The sequence below is a fragment of the Anolis sagrei genome, chromosome 3, assembly GCF_037176765.1.
Source record: "Anolis sagrei isolate rAnoSag1 chromosome 3, rAnoSag1.mat, whole genome shotgun sequence".
NCBI lineage: Eukaryota > Metazoa > Chordata > Lepidosauria > Squamata > Dactyloidae > Anolis > Anolis sagrei.
The window spans coordinates 217,921,992-217,948,972 of NC_090023.1; the positions used below are offsets into that span (position 1 = coordinate 217,921,992).

The window sequence follows — 26,981 nt, forward strand, 5'->3', positions numbered from 1 at the left end:
TGCATAACAATGTGAAAACACCCCAACATTAAAAGGATTTGAAAGAGAGGGCTTTAAAAGAGAGGACTCAGTTTTAATACTGAAGGATTCTTGGTACATTTAAGGCTAGAATTAGTTGGAATTCGCATGTTTTTCTTAGCCCTGTTTCTACTGAGAAACTTGACTTAACTTTTCATTTAAAAATATTTTACTTAATTGTTGGTGTTTTTGTAAAACCAGACTCCTCAGTGCTGTCAAATGTGAAAACAAATCCTAGAGTTTTGCAGGTGGAAACAGCTTTTAGCCAGATATCAAGGCTGGCATGGAGATTGTTGGTGGTGATTGGGAGAAGACAGTACAAGATAATGCTTCAAAGAGTATCCCAGTTTTATCTATCTATCTATCTATCTATCTATCTATCCATCTATCCATCCATCCATCCATCCATCCATCCATCCAGTAATACCTCTTCAAGAGTGAAGCATTTACATTGGAAAAATTCCCCATAGGAGCCCCCGGTGGCCCAATGTTTTAAACCCTTATGCTGGCAGGACTGAAGACCGACAGGTTGTAGGTTCGAATCTGGGGAGAGTGTGGATGAGCTCCCTCTCTCAGCTCCAGCTCCCCATGTGAGGACTTGAGAGAAGCCTTCCATAAAAAGGGTAAATCATCAAAATATCTGGGCGTCCCCTTCGCAACATCCTTGCAGACGGTCAATTCTCTCACACCAAAAGTGACTTGCAGTTTCTCAAGTCTCCTGACACACACACAAAAAATCCACATCACCAGCCTAACTCTACTCAGAAGTAATTGGGCTGTAGACATGACTAAAGCCATTCTTTCTCATAATTTCTGAATGGTTGGGTGTGATCTTTTGAGCAAATGACTCTGCGGCTGTCAGAATAAAAGATGTGGCTCAAATGCTTCCAGCTCATAACCTCAGGGTTCAGCAGGTCAAGAAGAGAGCAAACAGGAAGGCCTTCTGATTCTTTGCCAGGCATTTTGACCTCTCTTGCTTGCTTATTTCTCATGAAAGTGAGTGGGTTGGCTGGAGAATACTCAGAAATAAGACCTTGGAACTGTGTGTAGAGGGCAGAACACAATTCTCTCTTTTTGTTCTGCAATCCACTGGCTTCCAACAAAGAAAAGAAAGAGCACTTTGGAGAGTGCTTTAATGAGCTCTGAGATGCAAATTGGTTTGCACTTGGCTTCAAGTACTTACCACACTTGGTGTGTTAAAGAGTCATAGTGTGCACTGATGTTTTTGTTACGAGTTAACTCTCAGGATCTTCGGGAAGACGGTGTGGTTGTTCAATAGAGACAATGCAGCAACAAGCAATGCAGGCAGCAGAGTTGTAGAATAGGTTGCTGTGAGTTTTCCAGGCTGTATGGCCATGTTCAAGAAGCATTCCCTTCTGACGTTTCACCCACATCTATGGCAGGCATCCTCAGAGGTTGAGAGGTCTGTTGGAAACTATGGAAGTGGAGTTTATATATCTGTGGAATGTCCAGCATGGGAGAAAGAACTCCTGTCTGTGATTATGATGGTGATCTTTTAGCATTGACAATACCTATTAGTTTTTAACTGGATTTGCCTCCACAGTATAATATGTGTTTAAACCCAGTACAATGTTAACCTGTGTATTTATTTATCATGATATGTTTTTTAAAATTTTGTTTGTGATTATTGGTTATATATTATGTCTTTTTGTTGTTGTTGTTTTTTTTTTTTTTTGGTATTGTTACATGATTCTGCTGGGAGCTGCCCTGAGTCCTTGTGGCAAAGGGGCAGGATATAAATAAACTTTATTATTATGCTGTCAAATGCTTCCATGGCCAGAAACACTGGGTTGCTATGAATTTTCCGGGTTCTATGGCTATGTTCCAGAAGCATTCTCTCCTGACGTTTCACCTACATCTATGACAGGCATCCTCAGAGGTTGTGAGGTATGTTGGAAACTAGGAAAATTGGGTTTATATATGTGGAATGTCCAGCGTGGGAGAAAGAACTCTTGTCTGTTGGAGGCAAGTGTAAATGTTGCAATTAATCACATAGATTAGCATTGCAAAGCCTTGCAGCTTCAAGGCCTGCCTGATTCCTGCCTGATTCAATTTTCATTGGTCATTAAAATCCACAAGCATGTGGACAATTTCCACAGAAAGGAGGAAAGCATGAAAATGAACAAAATCTGGCTACCAGTATTAAAAAAAACCTCTAAAATTATAACACAAGAATTCCACACAAGACTCAATCAAGGCTTGATTAGTATTTAATGGTCTTGCAAGCTTCAAGGCCTGGCTGATTCCTGCCTGATTCCATTTTAATTGTTCATTGAAATCCACAAGCATGTGGACAATTTCAACAAAAAGGAGGAAACCATTAACCATGAGTCGCCCTTATGGGCTGAGAATGGCGGTTAATAAGTGCATCAAATAAATAAATAAATAAATAAATTAAAATGAACATAATCTCGCTACCAGTATTTAAAAAAACTCTAAAATTGGGACAGTAAATAAAGAACAATACTCAAATACTGGGGAATTCCACACAAGGCTCTACAATCGAGGCAGTAAATAAAGAACAATACTAAAAAAAAAAGGGGGGGGGGGAATTCCACACAAGACTCAATCAGGGCCTTGATTAGCACTGAATAGCCTTGCAACTTCAAGGCCTGGCTGATTCCTGACTCATTACATTGTCATTGTCCATTGAAATCCACAAGCATGTGGACAATGTCAACAGAAAGGAGGAAAGCTTGAAAATGAACACAATCTGGCTACCAGTATTTAAAAAAACCTATAAAATTGGGACAGTAAATAAAGAACAATACTCAAAAACAGGGGGATTCCACACAAATCTCAATCAAGGCCTTGATTAGCATTGAATAGCCTTGCAGCTTGGCTGATTGCTGCCTGATTCAATTTTCATTCTTCACTGAAATCCACAAGCATGTGGACAATTTCAACAAAAAGGAGGAAACCATGAAAATGAACACAATCTGGCTACCAGTATTAAAAAAACCCACTAAAATCGGGACAGTAAATAAAGAACAATACTCAAAAACAGGGGAATTCCATACAAGACTCAATCAAGGTTTTATTAGTATTGAATAGCCTTGCAGCTTCAAGGCCTGGCTGATTGCTGCCTGATTCAATTTTAATTGGGTTGTTGTAGGTTCTTTCAGGCTATATGGCCATGTTCTAGAGGCATTTCTCCTGCCTCTGGAACATGGCCATATAGCCCGAAAAAAACTACAACAACCCAGTGATTCTGGCCATGAAAGCCTTCGTCAATTTTAATTGTTCATTGAAATCCACAAGCATGTGGATGATTTCAAAAGAAAGAAGAAAAGCATGAAAGTGAACAAAATCTGGCTACCAGTATTAAAAAACTCTAAAATCAGGAAAGTAAATAAAGAAGAAGAAAACGCAAAAGCTGGGTTGCAGCTAAACATAAAAAAAACCAAGATTATGGCAACAAGAATGATTGACAACTGGAAAATAGAGGGAGAAAATGTGGAGGCCGTGACAGACTTTGTATTTCTAGGTGCAAAGATTACTGCAGATGCAGACTGTGGCCAGGAAATCAGAAGACGCTTACTTCTTGGGAGGAGAGCAATGTCCAGTCTCGATAAAATAGTAAAGAGTAGAGACATCAGACTGGCAACAAAGATCCGCCTAGTCAAAGCCATGGTATTCCCTGTAGTAACCTACGGATGTGAGAGCTGGACCTTAGGGAAGGCTGAGCGAAGGAAGATCGATGCTTTTGAGCTGTGGTGTTGGAGGAAAGTCCTGAGAGTGCCTTGGACTGCGAGAAGATCCAACCAGTCCATCCTCCAGGAAATAAAGCCCGGCTGCTCACTGGAGGGAAGGATACTAGAGACAAAGTTGAAGTACTTTGGCCACATCATGAGGAGACAGCAAAGCCTAGAGAAGACAATTATGCTGGGGAAAGTGGAAGGCAAAAGGAAGAGGGGCCGAGTTGGAGACGACTGAACGAATGAACAACAACAAATAAAGAACAATGCTCAAAAACAGGGGAATTCCACACAAGACTCAATCAGGGCCTTGACTAGCATTGAATAGCCTTGCAGCTTCAAGGCCTGGCTGACTGCTGCCTGATTCAATTTTCATTGCTCATTGAAATCCACAAGCATGTGGACAAGACTCAATCAGGGCCTTGATTAGCATTGCAAAGCCTTAGAATCCTAGAGTTGGAAGGGACCTCATGGGCCATCTAGTCCAACCCCCTGCCAAGAAGCAGGACTGACTGATGGCCATCTAGCCTCTGTTTAAAAACCTCCAAAGAAGGAGCCTCCACCAGCTTAAAAGCCTGGCTGATTGCCATCCTGGAACGTTTCCCCTTTCTGGTGCTTCAGACCCAACTCCCATTTTTCCCAGGATCCCATAGCCCTGAGCCCTGGTCCTTTAAAGTGCCGTCAAACGGCATGCGCTGGGCGGAGGATGACTTGGCTCTGCGGAGGGAGGCCGCGCAGGACACAATGGCGGGGGCGGGGCCAGGCGGTGTGGGCGGGGCCGGCCTTGCTGGGCGAGTGGGCGGGGCTTCCGGCCGCCTTGTCAACAAGGGGGACGTGGCTTGGCTTTGATTGGTTGGCGGCGCCGTGGCGGAAACGGCGGTGGCCGCGGGGCCGGCGTCAGGTGACGCGAAGTGAACAGCGCCGAGCCTGAGGAGAGCGCCCGCGAGGGAGGAGGAAGGAGTGAGGAGGAGAGCCCGATGGACGAGACCAGCCCCTTGGTGTCCCCCGAGCGAGGCCCCTCCGCCGGGTACGGCCTCCCGGGCTCCGCCGTGCGCTCTCCGCCCTGCCCCGCCGCCAGCGCCGCCCCCGGCCCCGTCCCCTGCGCCTCCCCGCCGGGCTCCCCCACCGGCGGGCGCGACCGGGAGCGGCAGCCGCTGCTGGATCGGGGCTCGGGCTCGGCGGGGGCCTGCGGGGCGGGCCAGGCCCCGGCTCCGGCTCCGGCGGGGCAAGGGGCGGCGGCACTGGCGGCCTCGTCTCGCGGCGAGAGGGAGCACCGCAACGAGTTCCCCGACGACCCGGAGTTCGCGGAGGTGGTCCGGCAGGCGGAGCAGGCCAGCGAGCGCGGCATCTACCCGGAGCGCATCTACCAGGGGTCCAGCGGCAGCTACTTCGTCAAGGACCCCCAAGGGGTGAGCGGGGGAGGGGCGGGGGACGTGGGGCAGCCAGGCCCAGCACCACACCATCAAAGCATTCCCGACAGATGGCCAGCTAGCCAGCCAGGCTCTGCTTCAAAGCCTCCACCACACTCCCAGGCAAAAGGCTGCCTCTTATTCTGCATCTGTAGAGTGAAGGTAGTTTGACAGCACTTGAACCGCCATGGCTCAATGCTATGGAATTGTGGGAGTTGTAGGCCTCCAGCATTCACTTCCCAACTCTCAGGATGCCAGAGCATGGAGCCAGTTCAGTTAAAGTGCTCTTAAATTGCATTCACTCTACAATCTTATATAAATAAAAATGTAATGTTCGTTTGTGGGATTAGCATAACTCAAAACCACTGGGTGAATTGACACCAAATTTGGACACAATGCACCTATCAGGCATATATAGGCAAACACACATATACGCAAATATATACACACATATATACACTTCCTGACTGTGAGAGCCGTTCAGCAGTGGAACTCTCTGCCCCGGAGTGTGGTGGAGGCTCCTTCTTTGGAAGCTTTTAAACAGAGGCTCGATGGCCATCTGTCAGGGATGATTTGAATGCAATATTCCTGCTTCTTGGCCGGGAGTTGGACTGGATGGCCCATGAGGTCTCTTCCAACTCTTTGATTCTATGATTCTACACACACAAAATACATATACACAGACTGAGCCACAGCTACGTGTGGCAGGGGACGGATAGTGTATGAATAATATAATAAGAATATATAATATTATAATGTAATACAATATAAAACTAATAATATGATATTATAGTTATATATTTTATATTACATGTAATATTACTAATATAACGCTTTAGTACAATATAGTAATATATAATACTGATATTGTACTATGCTAATAATATAATATATTGTATGTATATATATATCTTGTAAGCCGCTCTGAGTCCCCTTCGGAGTGAGAAGGGTGGCATATAAATGTTATAAATAAATAAATAAATAAGAAAAAGCTTACACAATATGAGGATTTAAAGATCAAACTGCAAAGTCTCTGGCACAAGCCAGTAAAGAAGAGGGGGGGGGGGCAGAGTGAAGAGTGAGGGGGGCGGAAGACAGTTCCACCTTGTCTCCTGTGCTTTACTAATAAAGTAATATATTGTATATATATTATAATATTTATAACATTGTAATGTAATATAATATAATATAATACTACTAATAATACTAATACAATATTATAATTATATATTTTATATTACATGTAATATTACTTATAATATTACAATATAATGGTATAATACAATATAGTAATATATTTATATAATACTGATATTTTACTGTGCTAATAATATAATCTATTGTATGTATATATATCTTGTAAACTGCTCTGAGTCCCCTTCGGGGTTGGAAGGGCGGCATATAAATGTCATAAATAAATAAATAAATAAATAAATAAAGGTGGTCCCAGTGGTGATCGGCACACTGGGTGCAGTGCCTAAAGACCTTGGCCTGGCCTTAAAAACAAACAATGCTGACAGAATTACCACCTGTCAGCAGCAAAAGGCCACCCTACTCGGATCTGCATGCATTATTTGCCAATACATCACACAGATACATCACACTGATGTGTCCAGGTTGGTTCATCAAATGAAGCAACTCAGTGATGATGATGGCGATGATGATTTGATACATAACAAGATTAGTACCGAGCAAACAAAATCACTATGCTACCTTTTGTATTTGATCACACCTAGACACTTGGGAAGTGTCCGAAGTGTGATCAAATACAAAAGCCAGCATAGTGATCTTGTTTGCTGCTTACTAATCTTGTTATCATCATCATCAAGATGGTTCAGTTGATGAACCAACCTAGACGCATCGTATTATTTGAGAACTTAGAAATGCTGGGCTACTCTAACAACTACCATGTCAGACTACACAAAGAAGCCACTGAAATACACAAGCATGTGGACAATTTCAACAGAAAGGAGGAAACAATGAAAATGGATAAAATCTGGCTACCAGTATTTTAAAAAAAACAAACTCTCAAATCAGAACAGTAAATAAAGAACAACACTAAAAAATAGGGGAATTCCAGACAATAAACAATCAGGGCCAGCTAATCACCTCCCAACAAAGGATTCCCCTAGGCAAGAAGCAACCAGTCCTTTAGGCTGCAAGGCTATTCAGTGCTAATCAAGGTGATCAGTTGCAACAGTCACACTTGCCTCAAGCAGACAAGAGTTTTTTCTCCCACCCTGGACATTTCATAGATATATAAACTCCACTTGCCTAGTTTCCAACAAACCTCACAACCTCTAAGGATGCCTGCCATAGATGTGGGCAAAATGTCAGGAGAGAATGCTTCACGAGCATGCCCACACAATCTGGAAAACTTACAGCAACTCAGTGATTCTGGCCATGAAAGCCTTTGACACCAAAATAATTATAAACTTTATTTATATCCCACCCCCTCTCCACCTTGACCACCATCATAATGAGAAGTAGTCAACCATTTTTGAAAGCCAGCTTCCATATCCAGGTTTTTAGTTCTTTCCTAAAGTTAGACTGAGAGGACGCAGCCTTAGCCTCTCCTTTCCTAGAATCATACAGTTGGGGCTCCAGGCGCCACCCAGTAGGGAGTAGGACACTCCAGCACCCTTTGAGGCATCATCTTCCAGTGCCAAACAGCTCTTGACCAACAGGAAGTTCTTTGTAATGTTTAGGTGGAATTTCTCTTCTTTCAATTTGAATCCGTTGCTGTTGTTTCCTGGTCTCTGGGGTCCTTTCTACACTGCTGTATAACCCATATTATCAAAACAGATAATCTGGATTTTATATGGCAATGTAGAAGGGGGTTGGAGCAGCAGAAAACAAGCTTGTCCCCTCGATGGTGACATCTTTTCAAGTATTTAAACATGGCTATCATGTCCCCTCTCAGCCTCTCAGGGGTGCATTTACACTGTAGATGTAATATGCACCATTTTAATTGTCATGGCTCGGTGCTGTGACATCATGGGGGTTGTAGTTTGATACGGTCTTCGGTCTTCTCTGCCAAACAGCACTGTTGTCTCCCCAAAGTGCAACTCTCAGGATTTCATGCCATGGAGTCAAACTAGTTAAAGGGTGCATCTAGGCTGTGGAATGAATACAGTTTCATAGCAGTTGAACCACCATGGCTTAAGGCTATGGAATCCTGGGATTTGCCATTTAAGGGTTACGAGGTGCCAGCGCTCTTTAGCAGCATGTCAAAGTGCATTCATTCTACAATGTAGAATTCTCACCTTCCCTGTCTGCAGTTTATGGTAAAAGTGTTGCCTTGACTTACAGGTTGTTATAGAGATTCTAAGAATGATGTATTTCTTCCGTTCTGAGACACACTTCTTTATCCTCATATGAATATCTCCAAAAACAGAGTGCGTCTTAGAATTACGGGTGCTTTTTTATATACACAAATACAGCTTTTTTTTTCCTGCTGGTGATACTGAACTTTGTGTGCACCTTTACAATCGATGGCATCTTAGAATTGGAGGAATACATTATGCCATATGCTTTGAATTCTTGAAAGCAATGTACAGTAGACCAGTGGTTCTCAACTTGTGGGTCCCCAGGTGTTTTGGCCTACAATTCCCAGAAATCCCAGCCAGTTTACCAGCTATTAGGATTTCTGGGAGTTGAGGGCCAAAACATCTGGGGACCCACAGGTTGAGAACCACTGCAGTAGGCTCTTGTGAATTCAAGCAACCGGTAAAATAAATAAATAAAAGAAATACGTAATACTTTAAATTTTCATAAAGCTGTTTTTATAATAGACTTAGAAGTATTTTAAATGAAGTTACGTTTATCTTAATTGGCTTTTAATTGCCACATTTCAATATTAATGTCAATCAATACACAGTCCATGGTATGGTATAATATGAGGAATAGTGTTAGTTAGTTGCAATAGCAGATTCCCAGATTAGTTTAGTGTTTACACCTTATTTTATTCTCTGGTTATTTAATATTTAATGTTTATTTTACTTAAGTGATATTTGTCTTCACTGTTCTAATATAGTACAAATCCTATGTAAAATCATACTATGTATTTTTAATATTAATATTGAAATATTAAATATATACAGATGCCATTGATTGTAAAGGTGCTACCTACCAATCCCCATGGGTGCTGGTTCACTGAGACTCTACTGTTGTGTTTTTTTAATATTGATACCTAGATGGGTTGTCCCCCTTGTACCAAATGTTGTCCAGCCTCAGCCTCCCCTCAGTTTTATTATGACTTAGGATAGTTTACCCTTGCCTCTTGATACTGAGTTAGATGCAAGGGCTCACTTGCTACAGCCCATAAGGCACAGCTGATGTTTCTGGTGTTATACTGTTGTCAAAGAAGAAAAATTGAGTAGGCCTTACTCATAAACATCACTGATAATGTGACCATAGTTAAGAATTGTAAATAGGCAACATGGTTCTCTTTATGAAGTATCATATAGGGACTATGAGATAGCAACACTGCGGCATAACAATAGGACTTGTGTATTGCATTTAAAAGGGATTAGCAAACAATGCCACAGTATTGTGCCATTTGTACTTGAAAATGAAATGATAAGCGTAAGCTCTACTTTTCCAGCGAAGAGGACAACAGCACTTGGCATGCTGAAGTGCTTCTACTTAATTAAAATATACAGTTGGCCTTCTGTATCTCCAGATTCAACCACCCACAGCTTGAAAATACCCCTCCCTTAACCCCCCCCCCCAAAAAAAAAAACAAACTTTGATTTTTGCCATTTTATATAATGGACACTATTTTCCTGTCATTATATGTAATGGGACTCAGCCATCCAGATATTTTGGAGAGTGTGTGTGTATGTGTGTCCTAGAACCAACCCATACAGGTACCAAGGGCCCACTCTATTGGTGATTCTGTTTTCAGAAATTGGCTTAGTTGGCATGAGGTAGCTTCATTTTGTGCCAGTTGGATCTCTTGATTTGAATGCAATATTCCTGCTTCTTGGCAGGGGGTTGGACTGGATGGCCCATGAGGTCTCTTCCAACTCTTTGATTCTATGATTCTTCTACATGTTCAGTTGCTTTGATGGCATAATATTTTTATTTATTTATTTATTATTCAAACTTATATGCCGCCACTCCCCTGGGGCTCGGAGCGGCTTACAAGAACAGGCTAAAATCTAACACAATTTAAAAACAATTTAAAACAATTTAAAAACAACAATATCAAAGATCAACAGGCCTGTCAAAACAGATATGTCTTACATGCCCTGCGGAAAGCTGATAAGTCTCGCAAGGCACGGACTTCAGGTGGCAGAGTATTCCAGAGTGATGGTGCCACTGCTGTAAAGGCTCTGCGTCTGGTTAGACGCAAGGTCTTGACATTGGGAATTTCCAATAAATCTTGGTCCTCAGAACGGAGGAATCTCTGGGGATGGTAGGAGGTGAGGTATACATCAGGTACATATGTATAGATTGCCACCTAATCTTGACTCTTTTTGTCCTTCTGGTCTTTGTAATGCATGGACTCCATTGCAACTGGGTTTCTTGCTTTTTGGCCTAAAAAAAACAGGCAGTCTGTGCTGTTCTATGATGCATTATTGGCTCAGGGTGTTACGTGGTTAAGTCTAAGTTGCCCTACATAGCTTTTGGAATGGAAAGTGTAGAAAGTGGTACAAAATACCCTGACAATAACATGGATCTTGGAGAGGCGTGATGAAATCTTTGCTATCATCTTAGTGCTAGTTGAGTTTGGAACACAGATTCTCTGGTATTACTCAGTTAATGTCAATGAACATTTTTACACAACGAATAACTTGTAGTCCTGTTTTATAAGAAGCAGGGGAAGTCTGGACAATTTAATATATGATCCCCTTTAAAAATAGAGCTGGATCGATTCAGTTAGGGTTTTGTGTGTGTGTATTTCCTAATGCAAGAACCAAATGCCAAAACTCCTTTGAAGGGGAATGACTGTTGGCCTCTGGAAGCAGCTGCTCAACTTCCTTTCGTAATCATGTGATCCTTGAACTTTCAGATATTTGAATAAAGCCTGTTATGTCTTTGAAGCTCTTCATTCTTAGGAGCCAGAAGTTTGAGGAACCTGTTAAGATCTTGGGATAGTGAAGAGTTTATTTTGAAAGGAAAACTGAAGAGACCAGACATCTCTCCTTTGTTGACCAATCTTGAAAACACCGATTGGAAACTTTTCCGAATCAGCTCACGTGTCCTGCCCTTTGCTCTTTGAAGAATTTCAAGCCACCATAGCTAATATTTACCCAACCTGTGTCAAGATAACATCATGTACTCTTCTTGGTGGTCTCCCTCCCATTGAACAGTTGGTGATGCTAGAAAAGAGGAAGAAATCATAACATAGCTCTGCAGATGTTGATTGACTGCAGCTCCCAGCATTCCTCTGCATAGGCTGTGTTCGCTAAGGCTACTGCCACTCGCAGCCCAACAACATGTAGAAGCCTGCATCAGGCCAACTTCTGATCCCATAACTCTAATCCTTCTTTTTTCAATCCCATCTCATTGGAGAAGTGATTAAAATTTCTATAAAGAATGGGAGATCTACTTCTGTGGGGCTATTGTAGCCTGAAGTTTTCTATGGGGAGAGAGTGTGTAATCTTGTTATAGTAAAATCTATCATGTATACTGGGATCCCTGTGTTACTTATGATATACAGAGTACAATATGATTCTACGGTATGATTCTACTAAGAGACGAAGCGGATTTTTATGTAGTTTGTATTTGTTGTATAGTCATATGTTGTTGATACTGGCCTCTGTAACTGTCTTTTTATGTGTACTGTACACTGCCATGAGTCGCCCGTAAGGGCTGAGAATGGCGGTCAATAAGTGCATCTAATAAATAAATAAATAAATAAATAAAATAATAAATACAATAAGAATGATAAAATTCTGTTACATTGTCCAGATAGCAAGAGCACATGGAACTGATTCTCTAGGGATATGCTTACATTTATGTCTCCATTGATGGGAACTTTTAATAGTAAGTGTGTCCCCAGGGCAAATTAAGCAATCCACACTACAACCCCCATAAGCAGCATAGGCAGCAACTGGAGATTCACAGACTTGTAGTCCAGAGCAAGTCGAAGGCATCAGATTTCCACTCTAGTGGAAGAGACCTTGAATTCCGGGTTCTAGTCCATTGCAGCCTGTTTCCTTCAGGAATATTTTTGAGATTGTTTCATTGGATTACTGCTTCTGTACCTGCAAGGACTTGAGCATCTGAATGAGACTCTTTGTGCCCACATCTTGCTTTGTGAATAAGAGAAAGGGGACATTATTGTGACATTGTACATGGAGTGGAAAGTAGTGCAGTTCCGGTCAGCTGCGGTACATTTTCCATGCCTGTGTGTGGGCTGGCGCTGTGCATAGTCAGTCGTGTGGCTTTCCTTGTGATCACCATAACCAGATTAATTTAGCTTCCCCTTTTTCAGTCTAGTGTGTCAATTGCACGGAATCACACTTCATCAGCAAACCTTCTCATTTCTTGCTCCAGCAAAGCAGCTTCTTGTTCCTGTCTAGATCTATCTTTGCATTCACTTCCCTTTCTTAGCTGGACTCAAGGGTCTGATGAGTCAGACTGGCCTTTGTGCTCCTGCCCTAGGTAGGCAGAAAGCAGCAGATAGACTGATGCAACAACAGGACTTCTAATGCTATTTGGAGAATGAATGGGGCTTCTGTAGTCAGAATTTTGTAGGTTGGATTCTGGTATCTGGGTCAGCTGCTTCCAGTTACACCTGGCCGGCCTGCCTTTGACCAGAGATGGGTGACGTTTGTGTATATGAGTGTCTTCAAGTTGCCTGTTCACTTATGGCAACCCCATGAATTTTATAGAGATTTCTTAGGCAAGGGATACTCAGAGGTGTGAAATATATTGTATAGCACCTAATATTCATTAGCGATCTCCCAGGTACCAATTAGGTTGACTCTGCTTAGCTTCCAAGATCAGATAGGATCTAGTAGTTAGATGTACAAGATTTAACTGCATTTGCTGCAGGTATGAGACTTGAGCTATGCTAGTGAGTCCATTTTTTAGTAACTGGAATGGGATATCTTTGTATTCTTTATGGTTTAGGGCAACTTCTCCTATCTGCAGTCTGGGGCCCAACACCAATTACCAATGTTACAGAGTGTTGGCTGGAGAAGATGGCAGCTGTAGTACACTCTGTGTAAGGGGTGTCTGGCTAGTGTTGGGTTATCCTCTCTTCCTCGTCTGGGGGAAATGATTTAGCTAGCACTACATTGACAAAGCAGAAGACCTGACTTCCTTAGGTGTGCAACCTGTGGATGAGAGAATGATCAGGTAAGGCTAGGTTAAAGAGAGATAGTTTGAGTATCCCTTATCTAAATGCATGTGATCAGAAGAGTTTGGGTTTTTGGATTTTTAAAGTAATTTGTAATGCTTTAATAGCATAAGCATACATAGTGAGATACCTTGGAAAAAGGACCCAAGTCTAAATATGACATTTGTTTGTGTTTCATATACATCTTATATACATAACTTGAAGGTAATCCAGAGGAGGTCAACTAAAATGATCACGGGTCTGGCGAACAAGCCCTATGAGGAGCAACTTAAAGAGCTGGGCATGTTTAGCCTGTAGAAGAGAAGGCTGAGAGGAGACATGATGGGGACCATGTATAAATTTGTAAGGGGAAGTTATAGGGAAGAGAGAACAGGCTTGTTTTCTGCTGCCCTGGAGACTAGGACACATAACAATGGCTTCAGACTACAGGAAAGGAGATTCCACCTGAACATAAGGAAGAACTTCCTGACTGTGAGAGCTGTTCAGCAGTGGAACTCTCTGCCCTGGAGTGAGGAGGAAGCTCCTCCTTTGGAGGCTTTTAAACAGAAGCTGGATGGTCATCTGTTGGGGGTGCTTTGAATGTGATTTTCCTGTTTCTTGGCAGGTGGTTGGACTGGATGGCCCATGAGGTCTCTTCTAACTCTTATCATTCCATGAAAATATTTTAATAATTTTGTGCTAGAAACACAATTTGTGTACATTGAACCATCTGGAAGCAAAGGTATAACTATCTCAGCTACCCATGTGGACAACTTTGTATTTTGGAGTATTTCAGATTTTGGAATTTGGGTTAAGGACTGCTCAGTCTGTGCCGGTAGATGATTAGGTAATCCCCACCCAGAAATGATCAATGACTTTATTTCCCAGAACGTGAGTCTGACCTAGGCCTTGGTTGAATATGATTGCAAGGGGCTTGAGGACCTCATGTTCCCTAGAGAGTCACTGTGTAAACTGCAGTGCTTTTGTCTTTGGAAAAATAACCCTAGCTCCCACTTAGCTAAGGACCACGGTTTCATTAAATAAAATGTGTTAAAACCATTACTTCCTGCCACAACCCAGTCTATAATTAGATCAAAATGTGCACTTTTTTTCTTATTTTCTCCTTTGTTCTGTGTTCAGAAAGGTTGCACTTACTAATTACAAAACTGTGAAAAGAAGGCTGTGATTTTAGAGCATAATGCATTGAGAGGCTGGGATTAATCTGTAGTTAATGACTGAAGTTCCATTTGATGTGCTTCGTCTTCAGGCCTGTAGAACAAGAAGGGGTCGCTGGTCTTCCATCTGCTTTTGACCCTTTGTTGCCTTCAGCCTTAGCCAGCATAGCCAGTCATAGTTATGGGAATTGTGGTGCAAAACACCTGGATGGTCATGACTGCCTGGTCCAGCTTTCAATAAATAACCTCTGTATAAAAATACATATACAACATAATAAAAACATAATGCATCATACAACAACCAGTAGCTGAGAATAATGGACATTTCCAAGCTAAGGGGCGAGGGAACTTGTACAATACAACTGTCAGGACGGGGCTGATGGCAAAGTGCGAGAGGCAGATGATACATTAAAGCTGGAAGGGTCAAGGCAGGTTTGCTTTATATGATGCAGTCTTAACTACACAGAATTGTGGATCTGCTGATGGTGTAGTTCCAGGAAGATCCCATCCACAGTGGTGCCTTCTAGCTATTTTACACTTCTGACCACTGGCCTTAGCCAGCAAGGCCAGTGGTCAGAAATTCTGAAAATTGAATGCAAACACTAAGAGGGCATCAGGTTGAAAACTAGTTGGTACATTGTGTGCCGCAAACTGCATGTTTTCTTACCTATTAAATCACAATTATATCCAATATTTTCTTCAGTGAGCTTGGTACACCAAGCATGGCTTTCTCCTTCCCGCTTTACCTTCACAACCATGTTAGTTTCATGTCTCAGGGGAGGCTAGAACTTTAGCCGCCAAGTGCAACATTCAAACCACTGTGCAACACTGTCTCTGAGTCTTTTTTAAATATAATTTTTATTGCATAATATATAAGGAATGGGGAAGGGTACAAGAGTGGATATAGAACAGGGGCGTTTCTAACATCTTGCATCTTCTTCCATTGTTATCTAATACAAACAAGATTTCTATGATGTTAAAAAGAGAAAAAAGAAAACATTTATTTTCTAATCTAAAACAGAAGGATAGAAAAGCAGGTATGTAGTATTTTGAAGCAAAGGAGATAGAAAAGTTGGGAAACAGAAAATAGAAAGCCCTGACTAATGCTTCCTACCCTGTCTCTGCTGTCTTCTTCATAATAAAAAACACTATTCTTGTTGTCATCCGCTAGATTAACTTTCCAAGATCCTTTGGAAATCATTGGGGATCCTATTATTCTTGTCACTAACTTCTCTATTTATTTCTTGTTATTTTTACATCTCTGAACTACTAATTTCCCTTTAATGTTATAAACAATCCAATATTTTCATTAAAAACTCAATAAAGGGCTGCCATACTTCTTCAGATTTGGAAGGACCTGATGATTGTATAAGCCTCATTAGTGTGTCCATCTCTGCCATGTCCAACATTTTTGTAATCCATAATATTTTCTTGTACTTGTCTATATTGAAACCATGAAACCATTTTGTTAGATGTTGACAAGCATCTTGATTTGTACTTTTTCCATACTCTTTAATTAGCAGGTGGCTCTTAAAATTAGAGTCAATCAACATTTATGTGTTTCTTTACTCCTGATGGGATTAATTTAGAGGGGAACCTCAGTGGAAAAACTGAAAGAAACTGCTTTTTGATGGCAGAGGTCCATGACTGGGCCTATAATTTGAACAATTTGTAGGTTTCATTCTTTGCTGAAATCTCAGCAGCAGCTCATTTTTAACATTCATCCCTGGGACTTCAGCTTGCAGTCTGTCTTGTTTCGTTTTCTAAGGTTGATTGCTTTCTTTGGGCAGAAACAGGATGTGAAAAATTCCTAGCACATCTGCGACTAGTGATGTCATCAACACCATTAGAGTTACCCAGTAGTATAATTCATCCGACTAATGAAGATCAGCTTAACCAGTTCCAGGGCCTGGAAAGGGTCAACCCGCTTTGGCTGATCACAGTACCATTTTTACATCACGATCCATCTCCTCCTAGCTGTTTGATGTAGTGGTTAGGAGCTATGTAGTTCATGGAATAAAACTGAGCCACCCTCAATCTTCCCCCTCTCTATCTCAAACTGACCTACCTGACAGGGCTGTTATGAGGATTATAGTTGCTCTCTTACACTCATCAGAAAATAAACATAACAAACAAACAAATATCCTAATATGCATTGCTGGAGAGATTACACTTTATTTTTCTCAATTTTGGAGTGAAAAAAAACAATTGCTGGCCAAACATACTTTTCAGCAGTGGAGCCCCAAACTTCTTGCAAATGGTGTATAGAAGGGTATTCTTGTAAACCTTTAAAAACTATTTGCAGAAGAATTAAGTTTTGAGTTTCTTCTTTCTCAACACTATTGATATATTTGTCAAGTACTAGGGACATTGCCAGGTTAGGAAGGTTGTGTGTATTCTTTGCTTTGCCCAGCCTGTACTGACCAGCCTCCATTTTCTGTTCCTTTTAGAAAATTATTGGAGTATTCAAACCCAAGAATGAAGAACCCTATGGACAGCTGAACCCCAAATGGACAAAATGGCTGCAAAAACTTTGTTGCCCATGTTGTTTTGGAAGGGACTGCCTTGTTCTCAACCAGGGATATCTATCAGAGGCAGGTGCAAGCCTTGTGGACCAGAAGCTGGAACTGAACATCGTTCCTTGTACAAAGGTAAGCTTGAGATTGAGGAGATGTATAGAATAGGAGATAAGGAAGCTTGAAAAGAACATAGTTTTTCCTCTTATATGTCAGATATGGGGAAACTGTAGCCTGCCCAGATGTTATAGAACTGCAACTCACATAATATCTGGTTATGCTGTCTGGTACTAATAGGAGTGTAGTGTATTTGGCTGGTTGGTTTCCCTTTGGATAATATTATTTATAATAATAATAATAATAATAATAACAACAACAACAACAACACTTTATTTCTATACCACCCTCTCTCCCCGAGGGGACTTAGGGCGGTTTACATATAAGAAGGCAGACATTCAGTGCCTAAGTGAGCACAAAACATATTAAAAACATACCAAAATACACAACAGAACACAATAATAACAGTGAGTTTACCTTACTTACCAGACTTCAGGAACTGTCTTCCATTGCTTCTTTTAAATCAGGAGTGGGGAAAGTGCAGCCATAGACCACGCGCAGCTCCCATAATTCCTTTTTTTGTGGTTGTCTCAGACACCCTCCATTTAAAGGAAATCAGATGAAAGATAGACCCCAAACCTATATTTTACCTTGAAACCACCCCCACAAACCTACCTATTTCACCAGAAGTCATCTTGGAAAAAAAATAAGAAGCAGGGAACAGCAATGAATTCCAATTGCATTTTTGAGCCATTTTCAGCTGAAGATGCTCTTCTAGGATGCAGGACTGAAAAATTGACCCCAAACACTCCACGGATATCTATCCCTGCTTTCCATCCAGATCCTGTCCTTGTCTCTTATCCTAGCAATAGGGCACCGGTACTTTCTAATCCTTATCATTGATATTTGTATAGCGTTTTGAAATACAAACTGTATGTAAGAGGATAGACGAAACAGTGGTGGCTGTGGAAAGGAAATGGCCACAAGGACTCAACGTTAGGTATCTTTTCAAAAAGAAGCAGGTAGTTGTTTGCGCATAAAAGAATAACTTGACATTTGTCTTTTAATACTCTTTGGAATTTTTCAAGACATCTGTAGTCTTCTGCCGTTACTAGATATTGCCAAGCTTGTTAAAAGCTGACAGCTCTGGATATGTCTATATTTGTGAATGCACCCTCCTAAAAATGGGAGAGAGAGAAAGAAAGAAAGAAAGAATTGTGATCTGCTTATAAACTGATTTTGGGTCTTCTCTTCCGTACACCCATAGGTGGTATATTTGGCCAGTGAAACATTTAACTACAGCGCCATTGATCGAGTGAAGTCCCGGGGCAAACGCCTGGCTCTGGAGAAAGTGCCAAAAGTCGGGCAGAGGTTTCATCGAATTGGGCTCCCTCCAAAGGTATGGTCTTTTGTCCCCCCAAATATTTTTTTATTAAACATTTACTAGGAAAGTAGGGGATGAAACGACAAGGGAAGGGAAAAGAAAACAACGAGGATAATAGATTAATTATTGGTTAGTTCCATCTTTATAAATGTCTAGTATGTCAAGAGGAGAAAACAAAGAGGCTTTTTTTTTCCATGTCAGTAATGACTTGAGAAACCGCAAGTTGCTTCTGGTGTGAGAGAATTGGCCGTCTGCAAGGACGTTTCCTAGGGGATGCCCAGATGTTTTGATGTTTTACCATCCTTGTGGGATGCTTCTCTCATGTCCCTGCATGGGGAGCTGGAGCTGAAACTGCGCTCTCCCCAGATTCGAACCTATGACCTGTTGGTTTTCAGTCCTGCCGGTGCAAGGGTTTAACACAGTGTGCCACCAGGGGCTCCATAACAAAGAGAGTGAAGGTTGCGAAGGAATGAGGGGTTCTTTTATAATATTATCATTGTTACATCAAGTCTTCATCTCTATTTCTTTAACACCTATTACATAATATACTGAGGATTCTAAGCATTTTAATTTTAAGCCCGTTGTATCTTCTTCTGTCTTCTCACATTGTCTCCTGGTCTTCATATATTCTTTTCCAGTTCTTCTTCAATGGAAATTATACTGATTTTTTCATAGCAGATTATTTCACTTTAAAGCTTTTCTTAAATTATCTATTATTAATATCTACAAAGAAGGTTCTAAAATTTTCATTTGGATTGTTAGTAGGTTAGTGTTTCCATCATTTTATCATTATCATGCTCTCTCTCTTTCTGTATTTACATCAAATATATTTTCCATCTATAACTCTTGGGGTCAAAAGCTCTTCTGACTTAACCATAACCTCTCAGTATGATATTATTCTTATAGTAAATTTTAAGAACTTTCCCTGATAGCTCCTGAAGGCCAGATCTCTCAAACTCTCTTTCTCAAGGTTTTGCTCATACTAGCCCAGCTAGCCTTCTTTTATATCATTCTGTATCACTCTCTCTCTTTCTGTATGTACATACATAAACACATTCACATATATACTGTATATAGATTTGTGTGTATATGCTTCTATAATTTCCATATCATTGATATTATGCATTTTCCTATTATAATTTCTTAATAGTTGACCCATCAGATAGTATCTATCTCTTAAGTTTTAAAATACCAAATACAGAAGATAAACATATATTATTTATCTTATTTTTAGTCATCAGATCCTGTTGAGTCATCTTCTTTTGGGTTTTCACGAAGTCTATGAAAGTTTTCCATTCTTCTTGTAGATGCTGCAGATCGGTTTGCTGTAGGGCTAAAGTTAGTTTGTCCATCTCCGTCATTTCAAAGATCCTCTGTCGTTAGTGTAGCTTGTTGTTTACACAATTCTGCATATTCAATTCTTGCTGCTGTTGTCATGTAGAAAAAGATTATTTCTTGGTGTTTTGGTATCTTCTTATCTAATAATCCTAATAAAAAAGACCCTGGTTTCAATGTTATTTTATTTTTTTAATATAGTTTCCATTTCATTATAATTTTTTTCTCCAGAAATCTTTAAGTCTTTTGTGGAGGTAAAAGATTCCTTTCTTTTGTTTACATTTCCAACGTAAGTCCGAACTTTTATATATCTTTGTGAGTTTTTCAGGGCTGATGGCATTTTCTTAAGGCATCTAGGAGAGTCTGGTGTCATTGTGCCATGTCTCACTCCACTTAACTCATTTACTTCTTGCTCTCAGGTGGGCTCCTTTCAGCTCTTTGTGGAAGGTTACAAGGATGCAGATTTCTGGCTGCGGCGCTTTGAAGCTGAGCCTCTTCCAGATAATACGAATCGCCAATTGCTGCTACAGTTTGAGAGACTAGTGGTGCTGGACTACATCATTCGCAACACTGGTAGGTTCTATGCTACTTGTGGATCCTAAAGAAGGGGCTACTGACTGTTAAGACAGGCATAATTTTGGTTGGGAACACTTAGCTTGATGGAGATTTGTTCTAGATCCCAGAACTCAAGGATGGGAATAGAGTATTGTACTACAATTCCCTTGAATGGCTGAAGACTTGTGGTAGTTTTTGCTGAGTTCTACACTGTCCTCAATGCACCCGGTGTTTCAGAAAGATGGGCCCAGTTTGAAATTGCTAGCTATCTGGAAAAATTAATTGTCTGTGAATGAAATTCTTACCACTTGAAAGAGTCAGGCATAGGTTTTCAAGTTATTACCATTAGATGCCTCTCCCAGCGCAAAGCTTGATAACTTGATAACTCATTAAACCATTTGTAACTTTTTGTGTGACTGTAATGTTACTATTGAGAAATACACGGCTTTGAAATTGGGTCCATCATTTTGTAACACCCTGTATTTCTTTTCAATGCAATTATTTTCTGGTATTCTGAGAAGGAAGCCTCTTGATTCTGACATCACATGCTGCACCCAGTACTCAAACCACTTCATTTGATGTGTTGCAATAGCAGATTCCCAGATTAGTGTTGTGTTTACACCTTATTTTATTTTTCTGGTTATTTAATATTTAATGTTTATTTTATTTAAGTGATATTTGTCTTTACTGTTCTAATGTAGCACAATTCCTATGTAAAATCATACTACGTATTTTTGACATTAATATTGAAATCTGAAATATATACAGAAAGTCTTTACTTTACATCCGGATTCCCGGATGTTTTGATGTTTTAACATCCTTGTGGGAGGCTTCTCTCATGTCCTCACATGGGACCTGGAGCTGACGGAGGGATCGCATCTGAGTTCTCCTCGTATTCAAACTTACAACCTGTCAGTCTTCAGTCCTGCCGGCACAAGGGTTTAACTCACTGCGCTATTGGGGGCTCCTAATAAATACACTTAAAATAGCCTTTAAAACTCACAGGTCTTGTTCCCAAATCTCGACTGTGCTGTGGGGTTTGTTGTCAATGGTTGCCAAGAATATGTTTGGATGAGTTATTTCTTTGCCTTCTGTTCACACATTTCTATCACTTTACAGACCGGGGTAATGACAACTGGCTGATCAAGTATGATTGCCCTTTGGACAGCACAAACGTGCGGGTAAGTGGGACCCAGAGCAGAGCAACTGAGTTGACTGTTAGAAGCAGTACCTTTCTGGGCTTGATATTCCTTCCTTTTTCTTCAGGATGCAGAAGAGTGGGTATTGGTGAAAGAGCCTGTCATTAAACTAGCTGCCATTGACAATGGCCTGGCTTTTCCTCTCAAACATCCAGATTCTTGGAGAGCATGTAAGTATACCTCCAAGCAGTTATTTCATAGGTATTTCTTCAGTTTGAGTTCTTTTCTTCTCCATTCCAACCACCTTCGGGTCCCCACTTAGAGCTCATCATGTTCAGGATCTGTATCTTTGCTGGCACCCTGCCCTTGTGTTTAATCTGGTTTGTGAGCCTAATACCTGCCTTCTGTATTCTTCCCCACCCTAGATCCTTTTTATTGGGCATGGCTGCCCCAGGCCAAGGTGCCCTTCTCCCAGGAAATCAAGGATTTGATTCTGCCAAAGATTACGGACCCAAATTTTGTCAAGGATCTTGAAGAAGATCTCTATGAACTTTTTAAGGTAAACGCAGCCACCAGGACAAGTACATCTGTGGTACCACTGCTTTTATCTATTTATGTAGGATGTCAGTAGGAGAGAAAGGAGGAGATGGGGAGAGGAAATACCCCTTTCCCCACAAGGGCTGAAGAAGAGAGGACATCTGGGTGCAACATGACATTGTACGCAGATGACGGTCAACTCTCTCACTCCTTCCCACCTGCTACTAAGGAGGCTGTTCAAGTCCCAAACCGGTCCTTGGCAGCTGTGACGGTCTGGATGAGGGCGAACAAATTGAAATTGAATCCAGTCAAGACAGAGGTCCTCCTGGTCAGTCGAAAGGCCGAACAGGGCATAGGGTTACAGCCTGTGTTAGAAGGGGTTAGTCTCCCTGAAGACACAGGTTCATAGCTTGGGAGTGCTCCTGGCCTCATCGCTAAGCCTGGAACCCCAGGTTTTGGCAGTGGCCAGGGGAGCTTTTGCACAGTTAAAATGTGTGCGCCAGTTGCAAGAGTACCTTGGGAAGTCAGACTTGGCCATGATAGTCCATGCTCTGGTTACATCCCAAATAGACTACTGCAACATTTTCTATGTGTGGTTGCCTTTGAAGACTGGAAGCTTCAAATGGTCCAGCGGGCAGCAGCCAGATTACTCACCAGAGTGGCATTCTGGGAGCATACAACCCGTGTTATGCCAGCTCCACTGGCTGCAATCTGTTACCAAGCACAATTCAAAGTGCCGGCTTTAGCCTATAAAGCCCCAAACGGTTCTGGCCTAGCTTACCTGTCCAAACATATCTCCCTCTATGAATCATCTCAGAGTTTAAGATTGTCTGGGGAGGCCCTGCTCTCGGTCCCACCTCCTTTGCAGGTGTGATCGGCAGGGACGAGATACAGGGCCTTCTCAGTGGTGGCCCCTCGGCTGTGGAATTCCCTCCCCAGGGATATGAGATCAACCCCCTCCCTCCTGACCTTCCATAAGAGAATGAAAACATGGCTTTGTGACCAAGCCGTTGGAGAACTTGTGCAATATCTGGTTATGGAATGATGTGTAATTACTATCGGAACGGCCTGGATTACACTTATGGATCATGTAATTAATTGTGAAGGTATTGTTTAAAATGTTTTTAATTGTTTTAATGTATTTTATAATTCTATTTTAAATGTTCATTTTAATTGTACATTGTTTTAAGGCATTAAATAGTTGCCTATGTGTAAAGCCGCCTTGAGTCCCCTCTGGCAGCGTGAGAAAGGCGCGGTAGAAATGTTTTAAATCAACAACTAACAAACATGTGCCCTTACTACATTTGTTCATCTGTTGTTTCTTTTGTAGAAAGATCCAGGTTTTGACAGAGGCCAGTTCCACAAGCAGATTGCTGTCATGCGTGGTCAGGTAGGATGGGATGTCTTCTGAATGGGATGGGGCTGACTTGCTTCATTTTATGCCTGGACTTTTGTAAAACCTGAACCTTAGTGTACCTATTTCTCTTCCTAGATCCTGAACTTGACACAGGCCTTGAAAGATGGGAAGAGCCCTCTTCACTTGGTCCAGATGCCCCCGGTCATTGTGGAAACTGCTCGCTCCCATCAACGTTCTGCCAGTGAATCCTACACGCAAAGCTTCCAGAGCCGCAAACCCTTCTTTTCCTGGTGGTAGCAGTTTCCTTCTGCACTCATCAAGGAACCTGAGTGGGTGGGGAGCAGTGCTTGACTGCGGGTGACCAATCCTCCAGACTGAGCCAGCCTTGCTGGAGCCAGCAGGAGACGTGAGCAGGCCCTCCAGTCAGCATTGCTCTACATAATCCCCACAGAAAGGGAGGGGCCTTCATCCAGACTGACTGCTACTCCTTTCTTGCTGTGGGCTGGTCTGCTCCCCAGCCAGAGCATGGCAGCATCTTCCAGCAGGTGCCCGCATGCAGCGCCCTTTTAGTTTCATGCCGTCCCTCTAATGTCCATCTAGATGGAGTACACACAGTGTCCTCTGCCCCAGAAGGCTGGTGACAAGGGAGGTCCCCAAGTGGGATGGAAGTGCTACTGCTCTGTGTGTGAAAATGCTGGGCTTGAAGCACCTTTCTCCTTTTCTATTCACCCTCTTGTTCTTCCTGAGAAGCCCCCACTAGGTTTGCTCGGATGCCCTTGGTCCTACAGAGGTGTTCCCAGGGCTGTGTGCTTTGGGGACATTTGTATGGAGCATAGTTATTACTGCCTGCTTTTGGAAGAATGAAGGTTGGCCTTAGAGGAGAATTTAAGGGCTGGGATAGAGCCTGTTGGTAATGGCTTCTGTCTGTGGAGGGAGTGAGTAAATACTAGAGGGCAGGTTCTACAGAGGACCATAGGATGGGAGGGTTAGACGATTGTTTCTCTTCTTTGTGCAGAAGGGAGTAAAGGCCTCAAACAATAGGTTTTAATTTGATTTTAAATTGATCATCCCACATGCATACACTCATGCTTCACATGGCAAGAGGAAGACTGTATATCCTAGTACTGTTACCTTGGGCTAGCATTTTACACCCACCTACTGTGGTCCCTAGAGCTGATAATATGTTTCTCTGCTCTAGAGATGTGGTGGAGCAGAACTGGGGCTGCTAGAGGCAGTTCTGTCTCTTCCTATAGAGCTGGATGCCTTCCCTCAGCTGGGTTTGAGTACTGACAATCGGGAAAGGAAAGAGTCTCTGTGGGTGTTGCTTGCTAGCAGGGGGAGATGTCCTCACTGCATTCTCTGCCACCCTTTAATGGGCAGGACTGATGTAAGGATCATACTGAGGCTATGCCTTGTGTACAGTGGAATGGTAAGATGAATGCTGCTTCTCTGCAGACTGCCATGCTAAATCCCTGGCAACAAGAATTTCCCATCTGAACTTGTCAATATAAAAAAAGTTTCCTATTTTTTTCCTTGGGAGCGGCTAAGCTGGCTCCCCACCAAGCCTGCTAGGGAGAGGTCTTGTGCCAAGTTGAGCCCAGCTTCCTTCCTGTTCCAAGTAGGGACCTGGCACCTGGTGGGTGCGACCTGTCTTCTCTTGTCGTTCCAGGTGGCAGAGAGGATGATCTGCTGTATGCCCGTGGTGCCAGGTGGATACTTGGCACCAGGGAATACTTTTCCTTTTTGCCAGCCTCAACTGAAATGTATTGTTCTTATGCACTGTAGAAATGTATGTAATATATTTAAATCAATGCAAGTATCTTCATAACAGATCTGCAGTTGCAGAGCCAGTCTCTTGTGTTTTTATGCCTGCTGAAGTGAACAAGAGCTGAAGTCTCTCACCTCACTTCCCCTTGTGCCGCCAGTTATAATTGTGCCTTTATGTACAACTGCCCTCTGCTTGCCATGTGCTTTGAATCCTCTCCCATAGGATAGACCAGCTCTCCCCCACATGGTGTCCTTCAGGTGTGTTGGGGAAATTCACTATGATCTGCTAAACTGGGTGCATATGGGAGTGACAGTACTATACATGTGGAAAGGCCTCAGGTTATGGAAGGTTGATGTAGCTCAGGTTGAGAATGTGTGACCTTCCAGACTTGGTTGAACAGGGATTATTACCATTAGTCCTAGCCAGCAAATGAATGGTGTAGAATGGTGAGAATGGTAGTCAAACAGTGAGTCATATCTTCCCTCCCCGTGACGTAACAATTCCAGTTAGCCTGTGATGCATAACCTTCTTGGAAGTCTCTCTTCCGCTTTGTTTTATTTGTATTGTGAAGCGTAATCAGGGAAGCTGGCTGTGCCAGGGGATGGCTGCTGGTAAACCACTTTTTTGTTGTTTTTATAGCTTTTAGGAGATCGTATATTCTAATCTATTAGAAGCAATATTTAACACAGTGTTTACAAATGTTTTGGCCTATTTCTGTTCTGGCAACATTAAACATATACAATTAGTGAAAATAACTTGCTGAAGTTTGACACCAATTATGTAGCTGGTTTTGTTAGATTGCACTGCTGGGAGCTGATGCAGCTAGGGTGACTGGGTGGAGCCTTTTTCTCATGATACCTATACCCTTTTGAAAAGACTGATACGGTTCGTTCTTTGCTTTTTCTTAGAACTCTTTCACATTTTCAGTCTTCAGAAAGGTTGATGAAATTCTGTATAAGTGGTCACTAGGCTGATTTCTTGACAACCAGAAGCTGTTGTCTTTACTAGTGCCTCAATCTATGGCAGTAAGAAAACATCTTCCTGACAAAGCAGTCAGATCTTGAGAGTGACAGAGTATTGCTGACTTGTGCATAGATTAGAATGGCCCTGAAATGGTAGGGTTCCATTAGTGTAACTGAAGGTGAATGCAACGTAGAATCATAGAGTTGGAAGAGATCTCATGGGCCATCCAGTCCAACCCCCTGCCAAGAAGCAGGAAAATCACATTCAAAGCACCCCCCGGTAGATGGCCATCCAGTCTCTGTTTAAAAGCTTCGAAAGAAGGAGCCTCCACCACATTCTGGGGCAGAGAGTTCCACTGCTGAACAGCTCTCACAATCAGGAAGTTCTTCCTAATGTTCAGATGGCATCTGAACATTAGTTTGCATGTAGTTTGCATGCGGCCAAGCATTCAGTCTCTCGTACCTTTTCTCTGAAACTTGGGAGAAATGGACTTGCAATCTCAAATTAATATTTTCAGATTTGATTTGTTGTGTGCCTTCCAAGTTCTTTTTTTCACTTATTGTAAGTTATTGTGGGGGTAAGTTATTTTCACTTATTGTGGGTTTTTTTTTTGGCCTGACTTGTTTGGGGGAGGAGTTGCTTTTGCCTTCCTCTGAGGCAGACAGAGTGATTTGCCCAAGGTATATCCAGTGGGTTCCCATGGCACAGTGAAGATTCAAACCCTGATCTCCAGAGTCATAGTCCAACATTCAA

General features: G+C 42.0%; 1 protein-coding gene across 1 annotated transcript; it reads left to right on the forward strand.

The window, feature by feature from the left end:
- Nucleotides 1-4,598: 4,598 nt before the first annotated feature.
- Nucleotides 4,599-26,020, forward strand: PI4K2A (phosphatidylinositol 4-kinase type 2 alpha). Its single transcript, XM_060768218.2, has 9 exons — nucleotides 4,599-5,146; nucleotides 17,068-17,268; nucleotides 18,458-18,589; nucleotides 20,329-20,482; nucleotides 21,584-21,645; nucleotides 21,731-21,833; nucleotides 22,029-22,162; nucleotides 23,471-23,530; nucleotides 23,633-26,020. The coding sequence occupies exons 1-9, from the start codon at nucleotides 4,715-4,717 to the stop codon at nucleotides 23,792-23,794; spliced, it is 1,440 nt and encodes a 479-aa protein (XP_060624201.2). The 5' UTR covers nucleotides 4,599-4,714; the 3' UTR covers nucleotides 23,795-26,020.
- The last annotated feature ends 961 nt before the right edge of the window (nucleotides 26,021-26,981 follow it).